This window comes from Microcebus murinus, unplaced genomic scaffold (assembly GCF_040939455.1).
Source record: "Microcebus murinus isolate Inina unplaced genomic scaffold, M.murinus_Inina_mat1.0 scaf010_hap2_Mmur4.0, whole genome shotgun sequence".
Taxonomy (NCBI): Eukaryota; Metazoa; Chordata; class Mammalia; order Primates; family Cheirogaleidae; genus Microcebus; species Microcebus murinus.
The window spans coordinates 201150-224848 of NW_027438956.1; the positions used below are offsets into that span (position 1 = coordinate 201150).

Sequence of the window (23699 nt, forward strand, 5' to 3'; positions counted from 1 at the left end):
GCAGCCCTCCCCCCATGTCCTCCCAGAGAAGCTGCCTGCCCGGTTCAGAGAGGAAAAGGCTGCCCCAGGGCACAGGCAAGGCCGAAGCCACAACGCCCATGCCCTCCTCAGCAGGCAGGGCACATCCAGGTGCACGACCAGGTGCAGGCACCCACAGGGCAAAGGCAGGGGCTCTGGAAGAGTGGGGGGGGACATGGGCCCCCAAGATACCCCGTGTGGTAGTGACCATCGTGCCAACTGCATAGGGCACCTGTGCAAGTGTGGAAGACACAAGACAATGCTCATGATGCGCTTTTGATTGGGGCACAGTGTGGTGTTCTGGTGTTACCTGCAGTGACCACCAGACAGGTGTCAGCTCAGGTGTCTCATCCTTGTAGGTGCTGGCCCTGGGTACCTGTGTGTCAGGGATGTTTTACCCTTGTCCTCCATGGGGGATGGACGTGGACGGCACTGCTCTGACCCACTGTCCTGGGTCAACTCGCCAGCCCACACACTCGAGGCACAGGGCCCACCTGGCTGTCGGCCCACCTGGGCCAGGCTCACTTGGAGCCAAGGTTCTTGTGCCGGGGAGGACCCTCACATGGTGCTCGCTGCTGCCTGCTTTGCAGGTGGGCACTGCCCGCGGCCTAGCTCCGGGGAAGGCTGCACGGTCCATGACAACGCCGGTGCACAGTGGCTGTGGGTGGCGGCGCAGGCAGGCGGGGCTCTGGCACCAGCACTTGATACCGCGTTTCCCAAGTAGGACAGGTAAACAACACCGCGGGCCAAGCAGATGCGTGAGGGCCTCCTGGGTTTTAATGTGCTCCTCGGTGGGTGAACCAGGCCACACCCTCCCCGACACCCGGCAAACCCAGGCCTGGGCGGGGGTGGGGGGGCAGGCTGCAGGTCAGTCCTTCACGTTGTAGTTACGGATCTTGGGGGGCCGCTGGCCGCCTTTAGGTTTTTCAGGATGGCACTTGGAGGTTTTGGTGGGCTTGGCCTTTGACTGGGCTGACACTTTCATCCCATGGACGGCAAAGCCCGCCTGCGACACATGGGGGCTCCTAACAGCCTCCTGGAGACGGGGGGCCGCTGGCGGTGCAGGGAGCCCTGCCAGGGAAGAGAAACAAGACAAAGGGCTGGTCAGGACCCCTGCAGGGACGGCAGGGGCCGAGCGGCTCACCCTGGTTCTGCTTGCGGGAGGCCTGGGCTGTGCTCGGGGCCAGGCCTGGGGCGCAGGCACCAGAGGTCCGGGTGGACGTGAGCCCGACGGACGCTTGGCAGGGCCTGGGCTCGCGTGGACAGCGGGCTCTGAGAGCCTGACCATTTCATGACGGGTCCCAAGGGACACGGGTATGGGGTGTGGGGTTAATGCTTGACTTTCGGCCCCACGGCCCGTCGATTCAGGGCGTCCCCAGCCTCTGAGACCCGTGCCCTGCACACTGCTGCCCGGTGGGCACGGCTGGCCGGGGCCTGGGGGGAAGCTGCCCCCACTGGGCTCCTCTGACCCCCCAGCAGCCCCAACGCCTGTGGCCAAGGACCCGGGGGGCCGTGCCCCACGCCTGGGCCAAGGTGCCAGGGCAGCCCTCCCGAGGCGGCGGCCTTGAAGGTGTCCGCACAGGGGCACTGTGGTGAGCTTCTTTATCCCGCCAGCTCCTCTCTAGTTTCCAAGTTTTTTGAGTTAAGAATGTATTTCTTTTGTAAAACAACAACAAAACGTCACTCGAATCCATGGTTGAGACTTGAGCTCAGAACCGCCTCTCCCAGGAGGCTGAAGGCTCCTGACTGGGGGGGGGGGCCTGACCCCACCGCCGGCTTGGCGGGGACCCCTCACACACGGGAGACACGCCTGGGGGTGACATGCACACTGGGTGCCCAGCCCCATGCTTGGTGTGACAGCTGCAGGCCGGCCTGAGGGGGCTGGTACGGGCTCTGTGCCTTGGGGACACCCGTGGTGACATACTGTTTCTCTGGGTCGTGGTGCCTGGGGCCCCCTTCCCTTCTGGGGCTTATCCTGATACCTGGAACCAGCAGCCTCAAGGGGTGACACCCTCTGGCCCCCTACTGGGGCCCGGGGGGCCCTGGACACCCCCTTAGCTCTCCCGGCCCCAGAGGAATCCCTCCTCTTCCCGCAAAGATCCCCCTCCCCTCTCTCTCAGCAGAACCCTCCGCCTGGGGGCCGCCCCACTGCACCCCAGCCCAGCTCTGTTCCCTGGGTCTCCTTCCCGAGGGTGCAGCCCACGTGGAGGGCAGGGATGTCCCACGGAAGGGGCTTCAGGCTGGACACCAGGATCCTCTCTGGCCAGGTCCTGGGGGCACCACTGTAACCCTGGGGGTCTCCTCAAACTCGGGGGCCTTGGCTGTCCCTCCCCAGGACACAAGGGTCTAGTCTTCTCGGGGATCTGGGAACTGAACCTGAGTTCATGCTCAGGTTCAGTTCAAAGCGCTGGGGGCGTCTTTGCAGAAAGCGAGGTTTCTGGAAAAGGGCAGCGCAGACCCCAAGACCCTCTACTTGGGGGGCCAGAGACACTGTGCTGCCTGGGGAGGACCCTCCGCGGGCCCCTGGGGGAGGCAGGGCGAGACGGCAGGCTGGGTGCAGCCGGACGCCAGGCAGGGTGGCCCCTGACCCACACCAGGAACTGGGTCAGAGGGCACCCGACAGTCCCCTGGGCGGGGAGCACAGGCCCTCACCCCTCCCCAGCGCGGCCCCCCGCCCCCCTTGGGGCAGGCTCCTGAGCGGGTCTGGCTGCCCGGGGACAGAAGCCCGCTTTGTGGTCTCCGGTTCCCGCCCGTCCTCTCCCGGCAGTGCCCTCCCCGCAGACGGGTGCGGGGACTGGCCGTGCTCCTGGCTCTGCAGGGCATGAGGGCGGGACGTGTCGGGCCCATCTGCCCCGGAGTGACTCTCCGTGACCCTGGATTCATCTCCTGGCTGATGCTAATCGGCCGCCAGGCCAGCAGCTGGTTTGTGGGACACTCCCGTCCCCGCCACTCTGCCCGCCTCCTCGCCTGACCTGTTCTGCGGAGTCGGCCTGGCCCTCTCTCTGCACCGGCTCCAATCGGGCCTCTGGGAAATTATGTGGACACACCACTTGTCAGCACAGCTCGAGGGCCCTGCGCACCTGCCTCCTGCCCACTGCTTGGTCTGTTCTGGCCCAGCACAGGGCTTCCGGAAAGTTCCTGAAATGTCTAAGGCCTTATAGCTATTAACCGAGGCACAGTGACTAGGGCCCGCCGGCCCGCCCAGGGTTAACCTCCCGGCAGGGTCTGGCGTGTGTTGCAGGCAGGATTGGCTGGGCTGGCTGGAGAGAGGCTGCAGGGAGGCAGGCCCGACTCCTGGAGGCGGCTGCACAGTCCTTTGACCCACAACAGCCGTAGTGGAGGCGTGGCCCAGCCTCCGGCTCATCCTCGGGCGGGCTGGGGTGTCAAGGGCTCCTGGGACACATTCGGGCCTCGCTAGGGGCTCCTCCCGCACCTGGGCTCAGGCTGCCCTGAGCTGAGGCCTTGAGAAGGGTGGACGGTGCTGCCGTGGCTCTCCGGAGCCTGCCCTTGAAGGCAGCTCAGGACGCCGATCTCATTTGTGGCCCTGGGCTCTGGGGACAAAGGCCTCTTTAACCACCGTGGCCTCTGCCCTCCTCCACACCGAGGGTCTGGGTTCTGTGGAGACTTGTCCTGTGTCCACAGGACCTCACCAAGCCCCACGCCTCCCCAGAGTAGCCGACTCCACTCCCAGGTCTCCCGGGAACACGGCCTCCCACTGCACAGTCGGGACAGAACCTGAGCCCTCGGCTCGGCCCCAGCGTGGGTGTGGGGGGAGCAAGGCCTTGCTCCCCCTGCCCTGGGCTCAGAGCTCCTTCCCAGGATGCCCCATGCCTGAGGTGTTTGCGTGCAGTGCCCTGGCCTGAGCCCCCCAGCTCCTGCCGCTCAGCACACCAGGGCTGCCACCCCCCACCCCGAGCTGTAGCCCCACAGGACAGCAAGGAGCTTGGAGGGCACCTGCCCAGCAACGGGGCTCCAGCGGAGGGAGGCCTGGTGGCCCCCCACTGCCCTTCCGTGGGGGACGCTCTGGCCGGCAGGGCACTGGGCCTGCACTCCACCCAGCGGCTCTGCCCACCCCCAGCTGCAGGAGGCTCCGTCCTGAGCCCGCGCCACACGGCCCTGCCCTCGGTGCGGGGCTCTGGGCAGTCCTGCCTGCGCTGACTGTGCAGAGGTGGGGGCACAGCAGGAAGCCCCAGGTGCTTCAGGGCCCGGCCCACTCCGCTTCTGGAGCAGGGAAAAGCAGGACCTGGGGGCCTTAGGCTCCGGCACTGACCACACTAACCCCGGTTGAGGCACTGGCATCGCTGCCCAGCCGCCAACCTGTGACCACTCCTCCCTCGTGCCGTCTTGGTGGGGGGCCCTTCCCAGGTTCTGAGTCCACTCGGGCAGTGCTGGTGCCCATCCTGGCCTTTGAGGGGGGGGCCACCTGGCAGTGGGGTGCAGGCCGGGGCCCCAAGAAGGGAATTTAGGGGAGATGCTTTGTGGGCACAAGGCCTCGAGGAGAGTGGGTTCTGCCCCTGCCCAGAGAAGAAGGGCACGCAGGCCTCTGCTGGGTGACATGGGACCCAGGGGCCCCCGGAGGAGAAGGGGTGAAGCCAGCACAGTGGCCTGTAGGCCAGAGGGTGCAGGGGAGCCCAGGAGGTGGGAGGAGGCCCTGAGGACCCAGAAGGGAAGCGGGTGCAGAAGCCAGGGAGGGGCGTGGGGCAGCAGCCGCCCATGTGGACGAGGTCACAGCCTCACACCCCCCACAGCCCCTCAGGCCCCAGATACTCGACAAGTGCCCAGGGGCCGCACTCAGATAGCACACGGCCTCCGCTGGCACCATCTGGGGACAGCAGAAAAGGGCCCCGCAAGGGAGGCAGGGGATTCTAGATAAAATTCATACAAGAAGGTTGGGCGAGGTGGCTCATGCCTGCAATCCTAGCACTCTGGGAGGCTGATGCGGGTGGATCGCTCAAGGTCAGGAGTTCCAAACGAGCCTGAGCAAGAGCCCGACTCTACTATAAATAGAAATAAATTAATTGGCCGACTAATATATATAGAAAAAATTAGCCGGGCATGGTGGCGCATGCCTATAGTAGTCCCAGCCATTCGGGAGGCTGAGGCAGGAGGATCGCTTGAGCCCAGGAGTCTGAGGCTGCTGTGAGCTAGGCTGACGCCACGGCACTCACTTTTGTAGCCGGGGCAACAAAAGTGAGACTCTGTCTCAAAAAAAATAATAAAATTCACACAAGCAGAACTTTAACAAGTGGCCTTGTGGGCCCACCAGGGGGGCGACTCCCAGCACCAGGCAGAAGGCCCGGGCGTTTCAGGCCACACGCCCGCAGGCCAGGGGCCGTCAGGACCGTGACAACGTCCCCCGGGCAGGAGCACTTCCTGCCACTTACTGAGGCCGCGACCTGCTTGCCAGCCATGCTGCTCTCTGCTCGTCTTGGCAGGGCCTGGCTGGATGAGGCAACGAAGCTCTCTGGGGAGAAACGCCACCGGCCACGCTCAGAAGGGCTGCCCGTCTGTCCGCTCAGGGCGCCATGCGCTGCGCACCGGCCAAAGTCCTCTCCCCTGGAAACCGGGGCCCTGAAATCGCGCTCTGGACGTCTGCCCAGTGACCCTTTGGACTCCATGGGCTGTTTCGGCTCCCCTGGAGGCAGAGGCTGGCAGCAGCATGCCCGCGGCACATGCAGGCGCGGCCCGAGTCGACCGCCAGGCTTGCTGCCAGCTGGGGTGGCCGAGGTCCGTGCAGGGAGCCGGCTCCACTCGGACCCCACGGGTGGCTCGGGCCTCTCCCGAATCTCCGGCGCCTTCTTCCCCCCGGCACTGGGCGCAGTGGCCCAGGGCAGGAGAGGCCCTCGGGCAGGTGGTGGCTGCAGCAGGGGCAGACCAGTGCTTCCCTGGCCGGGCGTGGGCCGCAGGGACAGGTGGATGGAGTTGGCTTTGGGTTTTGTCATGGTGGGTGGGGGCCCCTGGCCGCAGGCCCAGGCTGGTGGGCACAGACACGGCTCTGGGGCAGCCACACCGCCCATCGCCACGCTTCCCTGGCAATGCCGCCCATGGGGGCTGGGAGAAGACCCTGCATCAGCGCCTGGACTGAGAATCAGGGCCAGCGTCCGCCCAGAGATGGGCTCTACCAAGAGGGCTGCCCGCCCGCCCTCGGGCCCCAGTTGCCCCTGGCCCCCACGGTGCATCCGGCTGCTCTAGGGTGGACAGACACTCCTGGAACAGGCTCCTCCACGGAAAGGGGTTGCCTCCGGGGCTCAGCGTCATGGCAGGGATGCGGAGGCTTCTGGAGGCCTCGGCAGGCAGTGACATCCGTGGGTAGACGTTCACGCTAGAAGATGCGTTCATGCCCCTAGGGAAGGCCTGGTCTCTGTGTCCTGCCCTGCCACCCGCCTGCCCGTGGCTCCTGTCCTCACGGTGTCAGTGCAGCCGGCCAATCTCCATGCTGAGTCAGAGAGGCGGTCTGGGTGCACGTGGTCTGGGTGCACGTGGCAGGTGAGACTCCGTGACCGGAGCACCGAGCACACACGGCAAAGGGGAGCAGCCTGTGGCCATGCCTGGCATGAGAGCAGCCTCTGGGGTGGGAGGGGCGCTGGGGTGATTCTGGGAGAACATGCGACCGAAGCCCCCACCCCGTGAACTCAGGCCCCTCTGTGGGGCGCTGGGCTGCTCCCGCCCACCCAAAGGCCTCCGGTCCCCAGCAAGGAGGTTCAGCCCCGGCTACAGGCTGGACATGAAAGCTGCACTTCACGTGAGCGTCCACCGAAAGCCCGAAAGGATGGTGTGAATCTCAGGGTAGTATCTCTGGTGTGTGAGATGCGCAACGTCAGACTGTCACGGGCTAAAGAGCCAGAGTCACAAATGTGGCCGGGCACTGTGGCTCACGCCTGTAATCTCAGCACTCTGGGAAGTCCAGCCGGATGGATCGCTCCAGGTCAGGAGTTCAAGACCAGCCTGAGCAAGAGCGAGACAAGATCACATCTCTACTATAAACAGAAACAAATTAACTAGACCGGATGAGGTGGCTCACGCCTGTAATCCTAGCACTCTGGGAGGCCGAGGCAGGAGGATTGCTCAAGGTCAGGAGTTCAAAACCAGCCTGAGCAAGAGCAAGACCCCGTCTCTATTATTAATAGAAAGAAATTAATTAGCCAACTAATATATATAAAAAAAATTAGCCGGGCATGGTGGCACATGCCTGTATTCCCAGCTACTCGGGAGGCTGAGGCAGGAGGATCGCTTGAGCCCAGGAGTTTGAGGTTGCTGTGAGCTAGGCTGACACCACGGCACTCACTCTAGCCTGGGCAACAACAACATCAAAATAATAATAATATGGGAGAGTTAAGTTCCAGTAGAAAAGAATTTAGTGGATGTGAGTTAAACTGACTAATGAAATAAAAAAAAAAATTCCTAGATTGGATTTAAAAAGAGTCAAGGTCCAACAAGATGTTGCATGAAAGATCCATTTAAAACAAAAAGACAGGCCGGGCGTGGTGGCTCATGCCTGTCATCCTAGTACTCTGGGAGGCTGAGGCGGGCGGATTGCTCGAGATCAGGAGTTCGAAACCAGCCTGAGCAAGAGCGAGACCCTGTCTCTACTATAAAAATAGAAAGAAATTAATTGGCCAACTAATATATATATATAGAAAAAAATTATCAGGGCCTGGTGGCGCATGCCTGTAGTCCCAGCTACTTGGGAGGCTGAGGCAGGAGGATTGCTTGAGCACAGGAGTTTGAGGTTGCTGTGAGCTAGGCTGACGCCACGGCACTCACTCTAGCCTGGGCAACACAGCGAGACTCTGTCTCAAAAAAACACACACACACACACACACACAAAACAAAAAACAAAACAAAACAAACAACCCCAAAAAGAACAAGTAAAAATAAAAACATAAAGTAGAATGAGGCAGAGAGTAACATAAGAGGCGAAGAACTCTATTTTTAAAGGCGCAACTTCAAAACAGGCCAGGGAACACCTGGCAGAGCTGCAGGAGGAGCAGACAACTCGACAGCAGCAGGCGAAGACTTTAACTGACCCTGGCTGGCCAGCAACCCGCCCACCCAGCCCTGCAGAGGTGGCAGAGGCTCAGCGGCAGGATCGCGGCCTGAGCTGCGCACACGCGGGGCTAGGCGGATAGGCAGGCGGCTGCCTTCTCCAGCAGACACAGGCCACACGCAGGGCCCTCACGTCAGGCCTCGGGGCGAGTCTTCGCTGCAAACACGACGCAGCAGGATTAGAAACCGACACCCAAACCCCCTCAAGTCCCCTGTGCTTCAAAACTGCATCATGAGGCCGGGTGCCCGGGGCTCACGCCTGCAACCCTAGCACTCTGGGAGGCCGAGGCGGGCGGATCGATCAAGGTCAGGAGTTCGAGACCAGCCTGGGCAAGTGTGAGACCCCGTCTCTACTAAAAATAGAAAGAAAACAGCTGGACAACTAAAAAATATATAGAAAAAAAATCAGCCAGGCATGGTGGCGCATACCAAGTAGTCCCAGCCACTCGGGAGGCTGAGGCAGGAGGACCGCTTGAGCCCAGGAGTTTGAGGTTGCTGTGAGCGAGGCTGACGCCACAGCACGCTAGTCCGGGGCAACAGAGTGAGACTCTTGTCTCAAAAAGAAAAAAACAAAACTGCATTTCCTTTATAACCGAATAATCCTCGGTTATAAAGGAAATCATAAAATGAATTAAACATTTAGAACTGAATTCTTAAATTTCAGGTTTACAAGATCTGGCTGAAACGCAGCTGTGTGTGTGTGTGTGTGTGTGTGTGTGTACCAGCTGTGTGTGTGTGTGTGTGTGTGTGTGTAAACACTTATTGGGAAACGTTAACAGGGAAGAGAGTTCAGCTGTGCAGAGTCCCCAGCGTGAGAAGGTGGGAACCAAGCAGCAGGACAAACTCGAGGAAAACAAGAAAGAGGAAAGTCCTACAGTTAAAGGCAAATTTCTGTGACATGGAAACCTCAAGAAAACAGCGCGGAAGACCAACAGATCCCACACTGCCGTCTGAAGAAATTAATTAAGATTAACCTTTGTGAAGAGAGCGGATGAGCACAGCAGGGACGCGCCGGCCGGCCGCCACGTGAGCAGAGCGGCACGGCAGCGCAGGGAGCGCATCTGATAAGGCTGCCGGCCTGCCCAGCAAACACGCTTGCTTCATCAGGGGCACGAGGGAGTTTCCCAACCTGATAGAGGTTATACTGGAAAGGCAAACAGCAGGATGAGTGTTATGCAGACCTGTTCACCAGTGAATTAAACGTAATTAGCAATTTCTTCTCTTTTCTTTAATTTCAGCATGTTATGGGGCTGCAAATGTTTAGGTTACGTGTGTTGCCTTTCCCTCTTCCCCCCTGGAGTCAGAGCATCAAGCGTGTCCGTCCCCCAGACGGAGCAGAGTGGCTCACACTCCCTATGTGTGTACGTACCCATCCCCTCCTCCCCCCGCCCATCTGCCCGATGCCGGATAAATGTTATTCCTATACGTGCACTTAGGTGTTGATCCGTGAAACCAGTTTGCTGGTGAGTACAATTTCTAAATTAAAACTAGTAAATGGGATGAAATGGAAAATTCTAAAATAAAAAAAAAAAAAAACAGCATTTGAATTGCCCAGTAACTATTAAGGCAATTGAAATGGTGATCAGACATTTCCCTTCCCAAAAGACCCCTGGGCAGTCAACCCCTATCGATTCAAATTATTCAGGAAAGCCAGAAGAGTGAAAGGTTCCAAGTCCACTTTATGACGTGATCGTGAATAATGTAGGAAAATGATGGGCCTATTTCACTAATAAATACAGCTCTAAAACCTCTATAAAACATTAGCAAATCAAATAAGTACTAAAAATGCTTCACAAGTATCCTTATCAAGTAAAGTACATTTCAATAATGCAAGGCTGGTCCAACATCTGAAAAACTATCACCGTTTTTCACTTCATAAATAAAAGAAAAAAATCATATCTCAATGCAGAAAAACTATCAGAGAAGGTTCAACACCTAACTGTGACGAAAACTCTTAGTGAACCAGGGACATAAGGGGACTTTCTTAACGTGGGTACGCTGCATTGAAAAGGACCCCTGGCAGCCGCCACTCACAGTGGGAAGGCTCGAACCCCGGGCCCTCCCAGCAGGGACTGCGCTGTCCTGCTCCCGCTCACACGGTTCCAGGGTCCCCCAACGCTGCACCAAGAGAAAAAGCAGCGGAGGGACCGGGAGGGAAGAAGCAGACAAAAGACAACACAATCGTCACCTCCTTAACACAGAGAAAGAATCAAAGACGAACTATGAGAGTTAATACAGCAGGTCAGCAAGGTGAACATCAGATCAGTCTGCAAACGCCAGAGTGCGTCTCTGTAGAGGCTGGACCACCTGGGAAACATCATAAAAACACTGGAAATAGCAAGAAAGCACTAAACCAGCCTGCTGGCTGGGCGCGGTGGCTCACGCCTGTAATCCTAGCACTCTGGGAGGCCAAGACAGACAGATAGCTCCAGGTCAGGAGTTCAAAACCAGCCTGAGCAAGAGCGTGAGACCCCCATCTCTACTATAAATAGAAAGAAATTAATTGGCCAACTAATATATACAGAAAAAATCAGCCGGGCATGGTGGCCCATTCCTGTGGTCCCAGCTACTCGGGAACCTGAGGCAGGAGGGTGGCCTGAGCCCAGGAGTTTGAGGTTGCTGTGAGCTAGGCTGACGCCACAGCACTTACTCTAGCCTGGGCAACAAAGCGAGACTCTGTCTCAAAAAAAAAAAAAAAAAAAAAAAAGAATCCAGCCTGCTGCCTGTTTTGTCAATAAAGTTTTATTGAAACAAAGCCACATCCGTGATTACACAGCCTCAGTGGCTGCTGCTTCTGCCACGAGCTGCCTGGCAGCCTCTGTTGCCGCCAGCTTGTGGTACTGTAGAGAAATACCCCAGATAATTTATAGAGAAAAGAGTCCTACTTGGCCCGAGGTCTGCAGGCTGTACAAGAAGCATGCCCGGGGCCTGTGGAGGGCGGAGGGTGGCTGTGTGCAGGTGGCCTGGCCCTCTCTAGCCACCAGCTCTCCTGGTAGGAACTGGCGGAGCCCCCAGGAGAGGGCATGAATCTACTTGTGAGGGGTCCACCCACGACCCAAACGCCTCCCACCAGGCCCCACCTCCAACGGTGGGACTGAACTTCCCCAAAGGTGGGATTTGGGGGCCGCATCCACAGGACAGCACCTTCCCTTAGGGCAGGGGGCTGAGCCCACTGCCTCCTCACACGAGCGTGAAGTCTGCCGCGATGCTCCAGGGACCACGTGACTCCTTATGACCAAGACGACAAAGTGGCTGTCCTGTACACTAGCTTATTTTATTTTTTGAGACAGAGTCTCACTCTTTGCCCGGGGTAGAGTGCCGTGGAGTCAGCCTAGCTCACAGCCATCTCAAACTCCTGGGCTCAAGCGATCCTCCTGCCTCAGCTTCCTGAGTAGCTGGGACTACAGGCATGCACCACCATGCCCGGCTAATTTTTTCTTTTCTTTTTTTTTTTTTTTTTTTCTGGCATATTATGGGGGTACAGATTTTAAGGTTTCAATAAATGCCCATTCCCCCCTCCCCCCGGCTAAATTTTTTCTATATATTTTCAGTTGGCCAATTAATTTTTTTCTATTTAGAGACGGAGTCTCACTCTTGCACAGGCTGGTCTCGAACTCCTGACCTTGAACGATCCACCTGCCTTGGCCTCCCAGAGAGCTAGGGTTACAGGTGTGAGCCACTGCGCCCGGCCATGTCTTATGATTTGTATTTTTTTTTTTAATTTTTTTTTTATTATTTTTTTCTTTCTTTTCCCCTTTCTTACAGGTGTATAGAAACATAAGCCTACACGTCTTGTGATCTCTGATGGGATGTCAGACATCCCGAATACTTTGTCAGGGTGCTGGCTCTGCCCTGGCAGGCAGCTGGGCTACCTGCTTGCTCAAGGCCACGCTCAAGCTTTTCTAGGCAGGTCAGATGAGCCACCAGCCCTTTTCCCGGTGGCTTCTCTGGAGTCTCCTCCGAACGCCGAGGGGGTCACCAGGGACGCGTCCCTGTCACCACCCTGCGGGAGCTCTGGGAACCGTCCCTCTGACAGGGTGCATTCTCTCCCCGGCTCCGCCCTGTGGACTTGTGCTCTGCGCGAGCGTGGGCTGGTCGTGAGCAAAGACTCAAGACAACCTCTGTGTGCATGTCTGAGCTCTTTTCTCCATAGCTCCCTCCTTTCTGGACTCGGCCGTGAAAGCTTCCACCCCTCCTGCCTCCTGAGACCCCACCTGCTGCTTACGCGACTCAGTGAGGCCTCTGAGCTCTGCCTGGCCACTGTCCCCTCCCCCTACCTGCAGCCCAGGAGCCGCCTTCGGGCATCCCGGGGCTCACCTCACCTGTCCTCCTCCTCTCAAGGATTAGTCTGGTGCTACCTATGGTCTGAGAACAGCTGTCTCACAAAGTTTGCCCCTTTTATAGTTGTCTGTGGCGGAATATTAAATTCTGGTCTTTGTGACTACGGCCCGGCTAGAAGCAGAAGCATGTGGACATTCTGTGGCTCTGGAATAAACACCACTAAAAAAGTAAGCTGATTTCATTATTTCCTAATGTATTTACTTTGTTTTAAAAGTTCTTTCAACACAAGCGACTTTCCCAAGTAGCCGTGATTATTTCGTCATAACAATTTCAAGACAAGAGCTAACAAAGGTCCACTTCACCAGCTGTTTCTCAGAAAGTTTAGAGGGTGCTCTTCTTCTTCTGAAGTCTCGGGCCATGGTAATCAGGGGAGGCAGGAAGCTGGGTTGTTCACCTGGTTCCGGACACCACGGCACTCCCTGCTCGACCAGAGCAGTAGCTTTTTTTTTTCCCCGAGTTTCAGAGTCTCACTCTGTTGCCTGGGCTAGAGTGCCGTGGCGTCAGCCTAGCTCACAGCAACCTCAGACTCCTGGGCTCAAGTGATCCTTCTGCCTCAGCCTCCCAAGTAGCTGGGACTACAGGCATGCGCCACCATGCCCAGCTAATGTTTTTTCTATATATTTTTAGTTGGTCAATTAATTTTTTTTTTGAGACAGAGTCTTGCTTTGTTGCCCGGGCTAGAGTGAGTGCCGTGGCGTCAGCTTAGCTCACAGCAATCTCAAACTCCTGGGCTCCAGCAATCCTACTGCCTCAGACTCCCGAGTAGCTGGGACTACAGGCATGCGCCACCATGCCCAGCTAATTTTTTTCTATATATATTAGTTAGCCAATTAATTCCTTTCTATTTTTAGTAGAGATGGGGCCTTGCTCTTGCTCAGGCTGATTTCGAACTCCTGACCTTGAGCGATCCCCGCCTGCCTCGGCCTCCCAGAGTGTTAGGGTTACAGGCGTGAGCCACCGCGCCCGGCCTATTTTTTTTTTTTTTTTTAGTAGAGACGGGGTCTCGCTCTTGCTCAGGCTGGTCTTGAACTCCTAACCTTGAGCAATCTGCCCGCCTCGGCCTCCCAAGTGTGTGTCACGGTCGGCTCCTTCCCTCCCATGGCTGGAACAGGCCAACCTGCTCCCCTGAGCATCTGAGGCCAGGCAAGGCGACCTCAGGGACTCCCGGTTGGGAAGGCGCGTGGACGAGGGGATGCCAGGGGTCTGTTGTCCCACCCTCGGTGTGGCTGACCACGACCTGACTTCAGAGGAGCGTCGGAAATGCTGCCCTGAGTCCGGGCCTCCCTTCAGGAAAGGCCCAGAACAGTCTCAGCCCCGAAACACAAGACACCAGGAAAGGACGGAGGAGGAGGTGGGACCTCCCCCGCCACTGAAGGCAGAGGCTGGCAGAGTAAACGCGTGGAAGGGACCAGGTGGCCCTTGGTGCATTTGCTTTGTGTCTTAATTATGTGTGCATGCACCTGCTCTGGCTCCTTGCCTGTGTGACTCTTGCGAGCGAAGAGACTCAGTCTCACCTCCCAGCCGTTTCCACCAGGTGCTGCCAAACCTTGAGAGCCATAACCGCATTCTGGGCTGGAGGGGGTCCGGCCCTCAGGAGCCTGCGGCTTGCAAAGGGAGCTGTGATTGGCCCGCGTCTTGTTTTGGTTTGATTGGTTGCCAATATCTTCAAAATGAAACATTTTATGTAAAAAACCATGACTTCTAGCTTCTCGTGAAAAATGGGAAGAGCCTGTGGGAGCCTCCCTGCACTCTGGGGAGCAGACCCGGGTGGAGCCGGCCATGGCCCGAGCAGACAACCCAGCCTGCCGGCGGCCACGCGGGTTCATTGGCGCCTGGGCCCTTCTCTGCAGTCAGAGGGCTGGACGCACGTCCCGACCCCACACGCTGGGCCGCGTGACCTTGACCTTGGCCTTCACCTGAGCACAGTGCCCGGACCCCTGGCTTCTGCGAGCCGCTGGGCTCCAGCAGGTGAGGCCGCGCAGGCACCGGGCGAGCCCCGGGCAGGCAGACGCCGTGGGAGCCCAGGCTGTCCCACGAGAAGTGGCTGTCTCTGTCCTCATTTTCCCTCCGGGTCTCTAGATGAGAATAGCCTGGCAACAAGGCATCCTCAACGCGCGGACCTGCACAGAAGCGGGCTCGTCGCCGGAGCGTCTGGAAAAGCCACTCTGGGCAGCAGCCAGTTAGCAGGGCCGTGCGGACCACATCTTAACGTTTGGTGCAACCGCTTCTTTTAAAAGAAAACTTTCAAAATTTGTGGATGAAAACGAATGTCATTTTCAAAAGAATAAAATTTTAAAGAAAAAAAAGAGCCAGTTCTAATGTTGGGCACCTTTTAAGGCTATAACCCTTTTTATCCCTAAACTATCACCCTTAGCATAGGGCGTGGGGAGTGGGGAGCATGGGGGGGTCTCTCCAGCCTGGGGCGCCTCCCCCCACTGTGACAGCTGCCTTCCTGGGGTCCCTACAGTCCCCTTCGACCCGAGGTGGACTTCGCCTTCCTGCCCCACTGCTCTGGGCCGGCCTGTCCCTTCTGGAACTCGAGGTTGGGAGCCGGGGCCCGTGGCCGTGGACCTCGGGGCCCTGGGTGGTCGCACACGCCTGGGCCCTCACAGCAAGCAGCTTCGCGGCTGCGGCTGACGGACCTCAGCCCGGGTGGGCAGCAGGACGCCGTCCGGCCGTGGCTTTGGCCATGCTCCCCGCGCCTCGCCTGTCTGCAGACACGGGCGCAGGAAGGCCCTTCCCAGAACCCTCCTGTCTGCCCTCCGCACTGCTCGCTTCTAGAAATCACAACGGGACGCCCCTTTCCTGTTACCGGTATAGCTTTCCCAGTCGCCTCTGAAAAGAGTGCAGAACCTTTTTTTTTTTTTTTTTTTTGAGACAGAGTCTCGCTTTGTTGCCCAGGCTAGAGTGAGTGCCGTGGCGTCAGCCTAGCTCACAGCAACCTCAAACTCCTGGGCTCGAGTGATCCTTCTGCCTCAGCCTCCCGGGTAGCTGGGACTACAGGCATGCGCCACCATACCCGGCTAATTTTTTGTATATATATCAGTTGGCCAATTAATTTCTTTCTATTTATAGTAGAGACGGGGTCTTGCTCTTGCTCAGGCTGGTTTTGAACGCCTGACCTTGAGCAATCCGCCCGCCTCGGCCTCCCAAGAGCTAGGATTACAGGCGTGAGCCACAGCGCCCGGCCAGAGTGCAGAACCTTATTAACACGGACGTGGGAAATGGCTGGTGAGGGTTTAAAAATTGCAAATTAAAACCAGTAAGGAAGGCCGGGCGCTGTGGCTCACGCCTGTAATCCTAGCTCTTGGGAGGCCGAGGCGGGCGGATTGCTCAAGGTCAGGAGTTCAAAACCAGACTGAGCAAGAGCGAGACCCCGTCTCTACTATAAATAGAAAGAAATTAATTGGCCAACTGATATATATATAAAAAATTAGCCGGGCATGGTGGCGCATGCCTGTAGTCCCAGCTACTCGGGAGGCTGAGGCAGAAGGATCACTCAAGCCCAGGAGTTTGAGGTTGCTGTGAGCTAGGCTGACGCCACGGCACTCACTCTAGCCTGGGCAACAAAGCGAGACTCTGTCTCAAAAAAAAAAAAAAAAAGAAAGAAAGAAAAGAAAACAATGGAGGAAATCCAGCGGTGCTGGAGCGAGGACAGGCTCGGGACACCAGGCACACCCGCAGCCAGGGGCAGGAGCCGCGCCAAGGGCGTGAGGCGCTGTGGCAACGACCGGAGGACGCGCCTTTGACCCAGCTGCTCCCTCCCAGTGCTGTCCCAACAGCAGACGCCCACGGGCGCACACGCCACGCGGTCCACGCAGGTGGGACACACGGAACCGAAAGGTGAGCCTGCGAGTGGCTCACTGCACTGCCGGAAAGCTGTCAGCTCTGCGGCTAACACAGAAAAACACTGCAGACGTGATAAAAATGCAAGCTGCCCACAGTGATGAGAAGGAAAGGAAAGGGAAGGGGAAGGGGAAAGGAAGGGAAAGGAAAGGAGAAAAGGAAAGTAAAAGGGAAAGGAAAGGAAAAGAAAAAGGAAGGGAGAAGAAAAAGGAAGGGAAAGGAAAAAGGAAAGGAAAGGAAAAAGGAAGGGAAGGAAAGGAAAGGAAAAAGGAAGGGAAGGATACACACACACGTCTGAAAATACGTCTCTGCACTCGGAGCACACGCAGGTCTGGGGGTGCCGGACAGAGGACGGGAAGGGAAGAAGAGAGGAACAGGGCTCTCGCCTGTCCAGGGGGGCCTCGCTAGGAACCTGAGGGGCTGCAGCCGCCCTGCTCAGGTGAGCCGCCCAGCACTGAGCCCGGGACAGATTAGGCGCGACACCCCCAGCTGCAACAGGCCTTGCCCGAGGCTGTGTCCCCAGGTGCGTGGGCTTGACCCGCTGAGTGACTCGCTGTGCATGGCTTTTGTTGCACTGGTGAATATCTTTCCTGCTCGATTATTATTATTATTTTTTGAGACAGAGTCTCGCTTTGTTGCCCAGGCTAGAGTGAGTGCCGTGGGGTCAGCCTAGCTCACCATCTCCTGGGCTGTAGCGATCCTCCTGCCTCAGCCTCCCGAGTAGCTGGGACTACAGGCATGCGCTACCATGCCTGGCTAATTTTTTCTATATATATTAGTTGGCCAATTAATTTCTCGCTCTTGCTCAGGCTGGTTTCGAACTCCTGACGACCTTGAGCGATCCGCCTGCCTCGGCCTCCCAGAGTGCTAGGATTGCAGGCGTGAGCCACAGTGCCTGGCCTCCCGCTCGATTAGTTTTGAGGTGAAACAATTATCTTAGAAACTTGTGATTTCTTCACCCACATCCCAGGTTGACCCTCTTCTAGTCGCCTGCAAACACCCAACCCACGTCCTGGAGAGCGGCGCAGCCCGCGGTCCCCACAGGGGCGGAGACAGCTGTGCGCTGCCACCGCGACGAGTGGTTCCGAGAAGCCCCAGAGCCGCACCCCACGCTCAGAGCTGCACCCCACATCTAGAGTGGGAACCCACACTCAGAGCCGCACCCCACACTCAGCTGCACCCCACACTCAGCTGCACCCCATGCTCAGAGCCGCACCCCACACTCAGAGCTGCACCCCACACTCAGAGCTGCACCCCACGAGCAGAGCTGCACCCCACATCTAGAGTGGGAACCCACACTCAGAGCTACACCCCACGCTCAGAGCCGCACCCCACACTCAGCTGCACCCCACACTCAGAGCTGCACCTCACGCTCAGAGCTGCACTCCACACTCAGCTGCATCCCGCTCAGAGCGGCACCCCACACTCAGAGCGGCACCCCACACTCAGAGCTGCACCTCACGCTCAGAGCTGCACCCCACGCTCAGAGCTGCACCTCACGCTCAGAGCTGCACCTCACGCTCAGAGCTGCACCCCACACTCAGAGCTGCACCTCACGCTCAGAGCTGCACTCCACACTCAGCTGCATCCCACTCAGAGCGGCACCCCACACTCAGAGCCGCACCCCACACTCAGCTGCACCCCACACTCAGAGCTGCACCCCACGAGCAGAGCTGCACCCCACACTCAGAGCTGCACCCCATGCTCAGAGCCTCACCCCACACTCAGCTGCACCCCACACTCAGAGCCGCACCCCACACTTAGCTCCACCCCACATCTAGAGTGAGAACCCACAGAGCAGCACCCCACACTCAGCTGCACCCCACATCTAGAGCGGCACCCCACACTCAGAGCTGCACCCCACATCTAGAGTGGGTACCCACACTCAGAGCTGCACCCCACGCTCAGAGCTGCACCCCACATCTAGAGTGAGAACCTACACTCAAAGCTGCACCCCACGCTCAGAGCAGCATCCCACACTCAGAGCTGCACCCCACGCTCAGAGCTGCACCCCACGCTCAGAGCTGCACCCCACATCTAGAGTGGGAACCTACACTCAAAGCTGCACCCCACGCTCAGAGCAGCATCCCACGCTCGGAGCTGCACCCCACAGTCAGAGCTGCACCCCACAGTCAGAGCTGCACCCCACGCTCAGAGCTGCACCCCATATACAGAGTGGCACCCCACACTCAGAGCTGCACCCCACATGCAGAGCAGCACCCCACTCACAGAGCTGCACCCCACATCTAGAGTGGGAACCCACACTCAGAGCTGATGCTGACAGCAGGAAGCCACATCCTGAAGTTTTTTTTTTTTTTTTTTGAGACAGAGTCTCACTCTGCTGCCCGGGCTAGAGTGCCGTGGCATCAGCCTAGCTCACAGCAACCTCAAACTCCTGAGCTCAAGCAATCCTCCTGCCTCAGCCTCCAGAGTAGCTGGGACTACAGGCATGCGCCACCATGCGCCCGGCTAATTTTTCCTATATATATTAGTTGTTCAGCTAATTTCTTTCTATTTTTAGTAGAGACAAGGTCTCGCTCTTGCTCAGGCTGGTTTCCAACTCCTGACCTTGAGCAATCCACCCACCTCAGCCTCCCAGAGTGCTAGGATTACAGGTGTGAGCCACCACACCTGGCCTCTCCCTGCACTTTTATTGCTCTAGAACTTGAAAATCCACTTATTTGGGTTCAAGAGAAATACTGTATTTTGATTAGCATTACACTGAAGGTTACTTCAACTTGAGAAAACAGCTGCCTTTATGTTTAATACTTATTCAATATTTTCCATTTTTCTACAGGACTGGTCAAGTGAGCAGTAAGAAGGGAAAGAGCAGAGCGCAGAGCTCGACCAGTCCTGAAGGTGAACGGGGACGGACAGGGCCACGTGCAGAACAACCCGGTTCTCTGATTGATCCACCCTTAGGTCCCCCGGCTGCGGAAGCAGGACCCGCGCCCCATGCTTCCCATTATCTCCCGGTGCTCAGTGAGGGGCAGCAGAGAGCAGGGACAGGGATCCAGGATGGTGCCCCTCCCTCAGGGGCATTCTTGAAGCAGATGACATCAAGATAGATAGGAAAAACAGCCTGGCCTGGGGGCGGAGGGCGGAAGCTGGGCCCTGGGGGTGTGAAGGTGGCCGGAGTGGGGGCGGGGCCGGTGGAGCCCTGTGGGGGCTGGGGAAGAGGGGAGGTTGACGGGGTGGGAGGCTCCGGCTTCGCCTGGCCATGCAGGGGACCCCCTGAGGCTGTCACAAAAAAAAAAAAAAAAAAAAAAAACCGAAGGAGACAGGAAGCCTGGTTCAGAGCTGGACCCTCCTGGGAGGCTGGCAAAGGATCGGGTGTGGACAGAGCAGGGCAGAGGGGGGCTCGGGTCCCATCTCAAAACCAAGACAGGCTGAGCGCAGCACAGCGCCTGCTCTCCAGGAATGCCACGTGTTACGGCGGCTCTTCAGCCACCAAAGGGTAGATGCTACTAAGGTGGTGACTTTCTCGGGGTCATCTCATTATCATTTTTAACTCTGTGCCTTGTCCTACTCACACTCTGCCAGGGAGGACGCACCGAATACGTAAAAAAGGAACGCAGAGGAAATTTCTCTCGGTTTCTCGAACGGAGCTCACAGACTGCGGGTCTGAGGAGGGCCCCCCACGCCATGCTTCACCCGACGTCAACCGGAGAGAGAGCTCACCTTCTGTGTTCTCACTTTGCATACAAATTCTGTTTTCCAGGTTTCAATTTTTTTTGTGTGTGAGACAGAGTCTTACTCTGTCACCCTGGTTAGAGTACCATGGTGTCATCACAGCTCACAGCAACCTCAAACTTCCAGGCTAAAGTGATCCTCCTGCCTCAGCCTCCCAAGTAGCTGGGACTACAGGCATGCGCCACCATGCCCGGCTGATTTTTCTATTTTTAGTAGAGATGGGGGGGGGGGTCTCGCTCTTCCTCAGGCTGGTCTTGATCTCCTGGCCTCAAGCGATCCTCCCGCCTTGGGCTCCCAGAGTGCTGGGATGACAGGCGTGAGCCACTGCATTGCTCACTGCATGAGCCTGGCCTGCTTTCTGGGTTTTTCAAGAAAAAGTACTCTTACACAGAGCAAGAATATCACATAGGGAATTATTCATGCTCAAGTATTCAGGACACAAGGAGAACACAAAGAAACTTCATAGATAATTAAGCAACTAAAACTACTTTAGTAATTTCAATCTTTTCCTCTCAACTGAATCTTTCGCATGCTGAACCGAAGCACGGTGGACCTGTGCTGAACCAGCTGACCTCCGGCCTGCAGGGTGGCCCCGCAGCCCGGCTCCCGCACCCACCCTGAGACGGTGGCAGCCCCTCCCAGCATTCACGCCAGGGACCCCAGACGGTCAGCTCTGGGCGCCAGGCTCTCAGGGGCGACCTCACTCCTGCAGAGTCTAAGACAGTCGCCTGGTGACTGGCGGGTGGGGGGAACGTGACCCACACCGCCCCAAGAAGGAAGCGCAGGTCTGCTGGGAGCTCCAGGGGGGCTCCTCCTCCGTCAATGAGAGGCGGCAGCAGGAGGAGAGAACACGCCTCCATCTTCTGCCGCAATGCCCGGAGCTGCTGCAGCCTCTTGGAACCAGGAGGGCAGGAGCGCAGGGGCCAGCCCAGGCCCTCACTCCTGCCAGCTGATATGCCCCTCCCCCAGCGCGCCCCACTGTGGTGCCGGGCAGACCACGTGCAGGAACGTTCTGGGTGCTCAGCACACGGATCCCCTCGGTCGGCTCCTTGTTCCGGGGAGCACGTCACGTTCCGTGGAGCTGAGGCGAGGCGAGGCGGGCGCCCTGCTTCACGTCACCGGCACAGGCTGCCTGGTACATGCAGCCAAAGCTCCTTCACCGGCTCACAGCACCCCTGCCCCTCGCGACTTTTATCCCAGCTGCCACTTCGGGCTGCTCCGAGTGGTGGCACTGGGAGCCGTCCCTGCGGCCACACTCCACGCCTCAGGAGGACCTGCGCCATCGTACGCGGCCACCAGCCGCCTGCTCCCCACAGGACTCGCGCTGCGCCTCGTCTCTGACCTGGCGTCTCCACCTGCAGGCTGGGCAGGTGCAGCTCCAGCCGCCGCCCACCTGCCGGCCCCGGCACCCCCCTCTGCCTCTGCCCTGTCCGAGCGCAGCCCAGCCCGTGGCGCCCAGTGCCAGCTCCAGCCTGCTCCCGAGACTGCCCGCCTCCCCCATGGAGTCCTGCCACTGCCGGGTCCCCACCTGCTCCCCACAGCTCCTACCCAAGTAGGAGCTGCTTAGCTGCTGCTTCCCAGAGCCAAGTTCCCCGAGTTGTCCAACCCCACTGCTCCTCTTCAGCCTGGACAGCGGGATGAAGCCCTGCCCCTCCCCCGAGGCCAGGCTGACGACCTCCGGTCACCTTCGCCTTGCAGAAAGCAGGGGTCACTTCTCTGTCCTGAGCTGCCTGGACCCCACAGCATCCCGTGCAGTTGACCGCGCTCTCCCGCTCGGGAACTTTTTATCGTAAAATGGACTGAAGGAGCCCAGGAAATTTCACCTCAGAATGAGACTCCTTGGTATTCTGAACTAGGCCCTTACAGATTAACAGGCCCTTGGAAAAAAACCACAATGGACTTCCCTTCCTCTCCCTGTTATCTCAGTGTATTGCAGGGGAAAAAACCATCAAGAATGTGACCATGGCTGGGCGAGGTGGCTCACACCTATAATCCTACCATTCTGGGAGGCTGAGGCGGGAGGATCAGAGACCAGCCTGAGCAAGAGCGAGACCCCATCTCTACTAAAAAAAAAAAAAACATAGAAATTAATTGGCCAACTAAAAATATACATAGAAAAAATTAGCCAGGGATGGTGGCACATGCCTGTAGTCCCAGCTACTTGAGAGGCTGAGGCAGGGGGACCGCTTGAGCCCAGGAGATTGACATTGTTGCTGTGAGCCAGGCTGACGCTAGGGCACTCACTGTAGCCTGGGCAACAGAGTGAGACTCTGTTGAAAAGAAAAGAAAAGAAAAAAAGAAAAGAAAGAAAAGAGAAGAAAAGAGAAGAAAAGGAAAGGAAAGGAAAGGAAAGGAAAGGAAAGGAAAGGAAAGGAAAGGAAAGGAAAAGAAAAGATCCGATGAGATTATGAGAAAGAGGTGTGAGGGAGACCCTCGGTCCGCCAGACACCCGGGGGGGCTGGGAGCGAGCACAGTGCCAACGCGGCCCTGGGCGCAGCGTCTGGCCCCGGCCAGTGGCAGGTGGCAGCCGGGCACTCGTGCGTATGCTGGCGTCGCAGGGCCCAGGGTGCTCATGGGCTGAGGGGAGGGCGGAGGCTGTTCTGCACAGGGGGACGTGTTTCCTCCTTGTCCCTTGGGGACCGTCCCCTTCCTGGGGAGAAGAGGGCGCGAGTCGACAGAGCGGCACGAACACCCAGAGCCAGACACAGCCCTCCCGGGACGCGCAGCTCGGCAGTGGGCGTGGGTTCAAGCAAGTGGGGGAGCACGGCTTATCCGATAACTGCTCTCGGGACATCTCAACAGCCACCCAAGAAGGAGTCTGGCCCCTGCCTCAAGACGCCTCCCACGATGAATCCCCAGTGGACCACGGAGGCCGACACGAGAAAGCAAAACCTGCGCTGAATCAGAAGAAACGGGGAAATAAGCTCGCAGTGGCCCGAGTCTGCCACAACACCTAGACAGGACCGAAACCGAGGCCACAGACGTACAAAGGGTGCATCACCTCCTAACAGAAACGCTACTTTGATTGGACACAGTTCCGGTCTGGCCGCAGCCCGCAGGAGAGGTCTGGGGTGAGCCACAGCCTCGGATGGCGCTGGGGGCGTGGTGGGGACTCACGCACCAGGCCCAGCGGGGAGGTGACAACAGCTGAAGAAAGGAGAAGCGCAGACACATCTGGGGAAGCAGCGCCTCGGAACCTACCCCCCCTCCCCCCCCCCCCCCCCCCCCCCCGCCCCACAGCAGGAGCCCGGGCATGCGCGGTAGCCTTGTCTGTGGTGGCCAAGGACCGGGACCTTGAACGCCCTCGCGGGGAGAGTGCTCGGTGAAAGCGGGTCTGCTCCACGCGGGACCGCACCGCTCCCCAGGAGCCGGGCAGGACAGCCCCTGCTCACCCCGCACTCGCACCTCACGGGGACGGGGACAGGGCAGGGACGCAGCGCTGCCTGTCTGGAGGCTGCACTTTCCTCCCTCTCTCTCCTGGCTGCACACTGGTCTCACGGAGCTCCCCAAAGGGGGCCCCTCAAACAGACCCCCCTAAAAACTTCACGATAACTGTGCTCAGGGGCGTGTGGTTTAGGAGTCGGGAGCCCGAGGGTGGGACTGCAAGGCAGGGCAGGACCAGGTCTGCACAGAGTGAGACTCTCTTCTGCAGCGACAGGACGGCCCACGCGGCACCCAGATCCCATCTCAGGAGAACCCCGAGGAGCCTCTGCGAGCTGCTGTGCTGGAGCCTGTGCTGGAGCCGCACGGGGCCG

General features: G+C 58.3%; 1 protein-coding gene across 2 annotated transcripts in view; it reads right to left on the reverse strand.

The window, feature by feature from the left end:
• Positions 1-773: 773 nt before the first annotated feature.
• CCDC57 (coiled-coil domain containing 57) overlaps positions 774-23699 on the reverse strand; it is a 100485-nt gene continuing 77559 nt past the window's right edge. For both annotated transcript variants that reach the window (XM_075999840.1, XM_075999839.1), the window contains exon 19: positions 774-1089. In XM_075999840.1, the coding sequence (XP_075855955.1) occupies positions 887-1089 (203 nt within the window). In that variant the 3' untranslated portion in view covers positions 774-886. The remainder of the gene's footprint in view (positions 1090-23699) is intronic.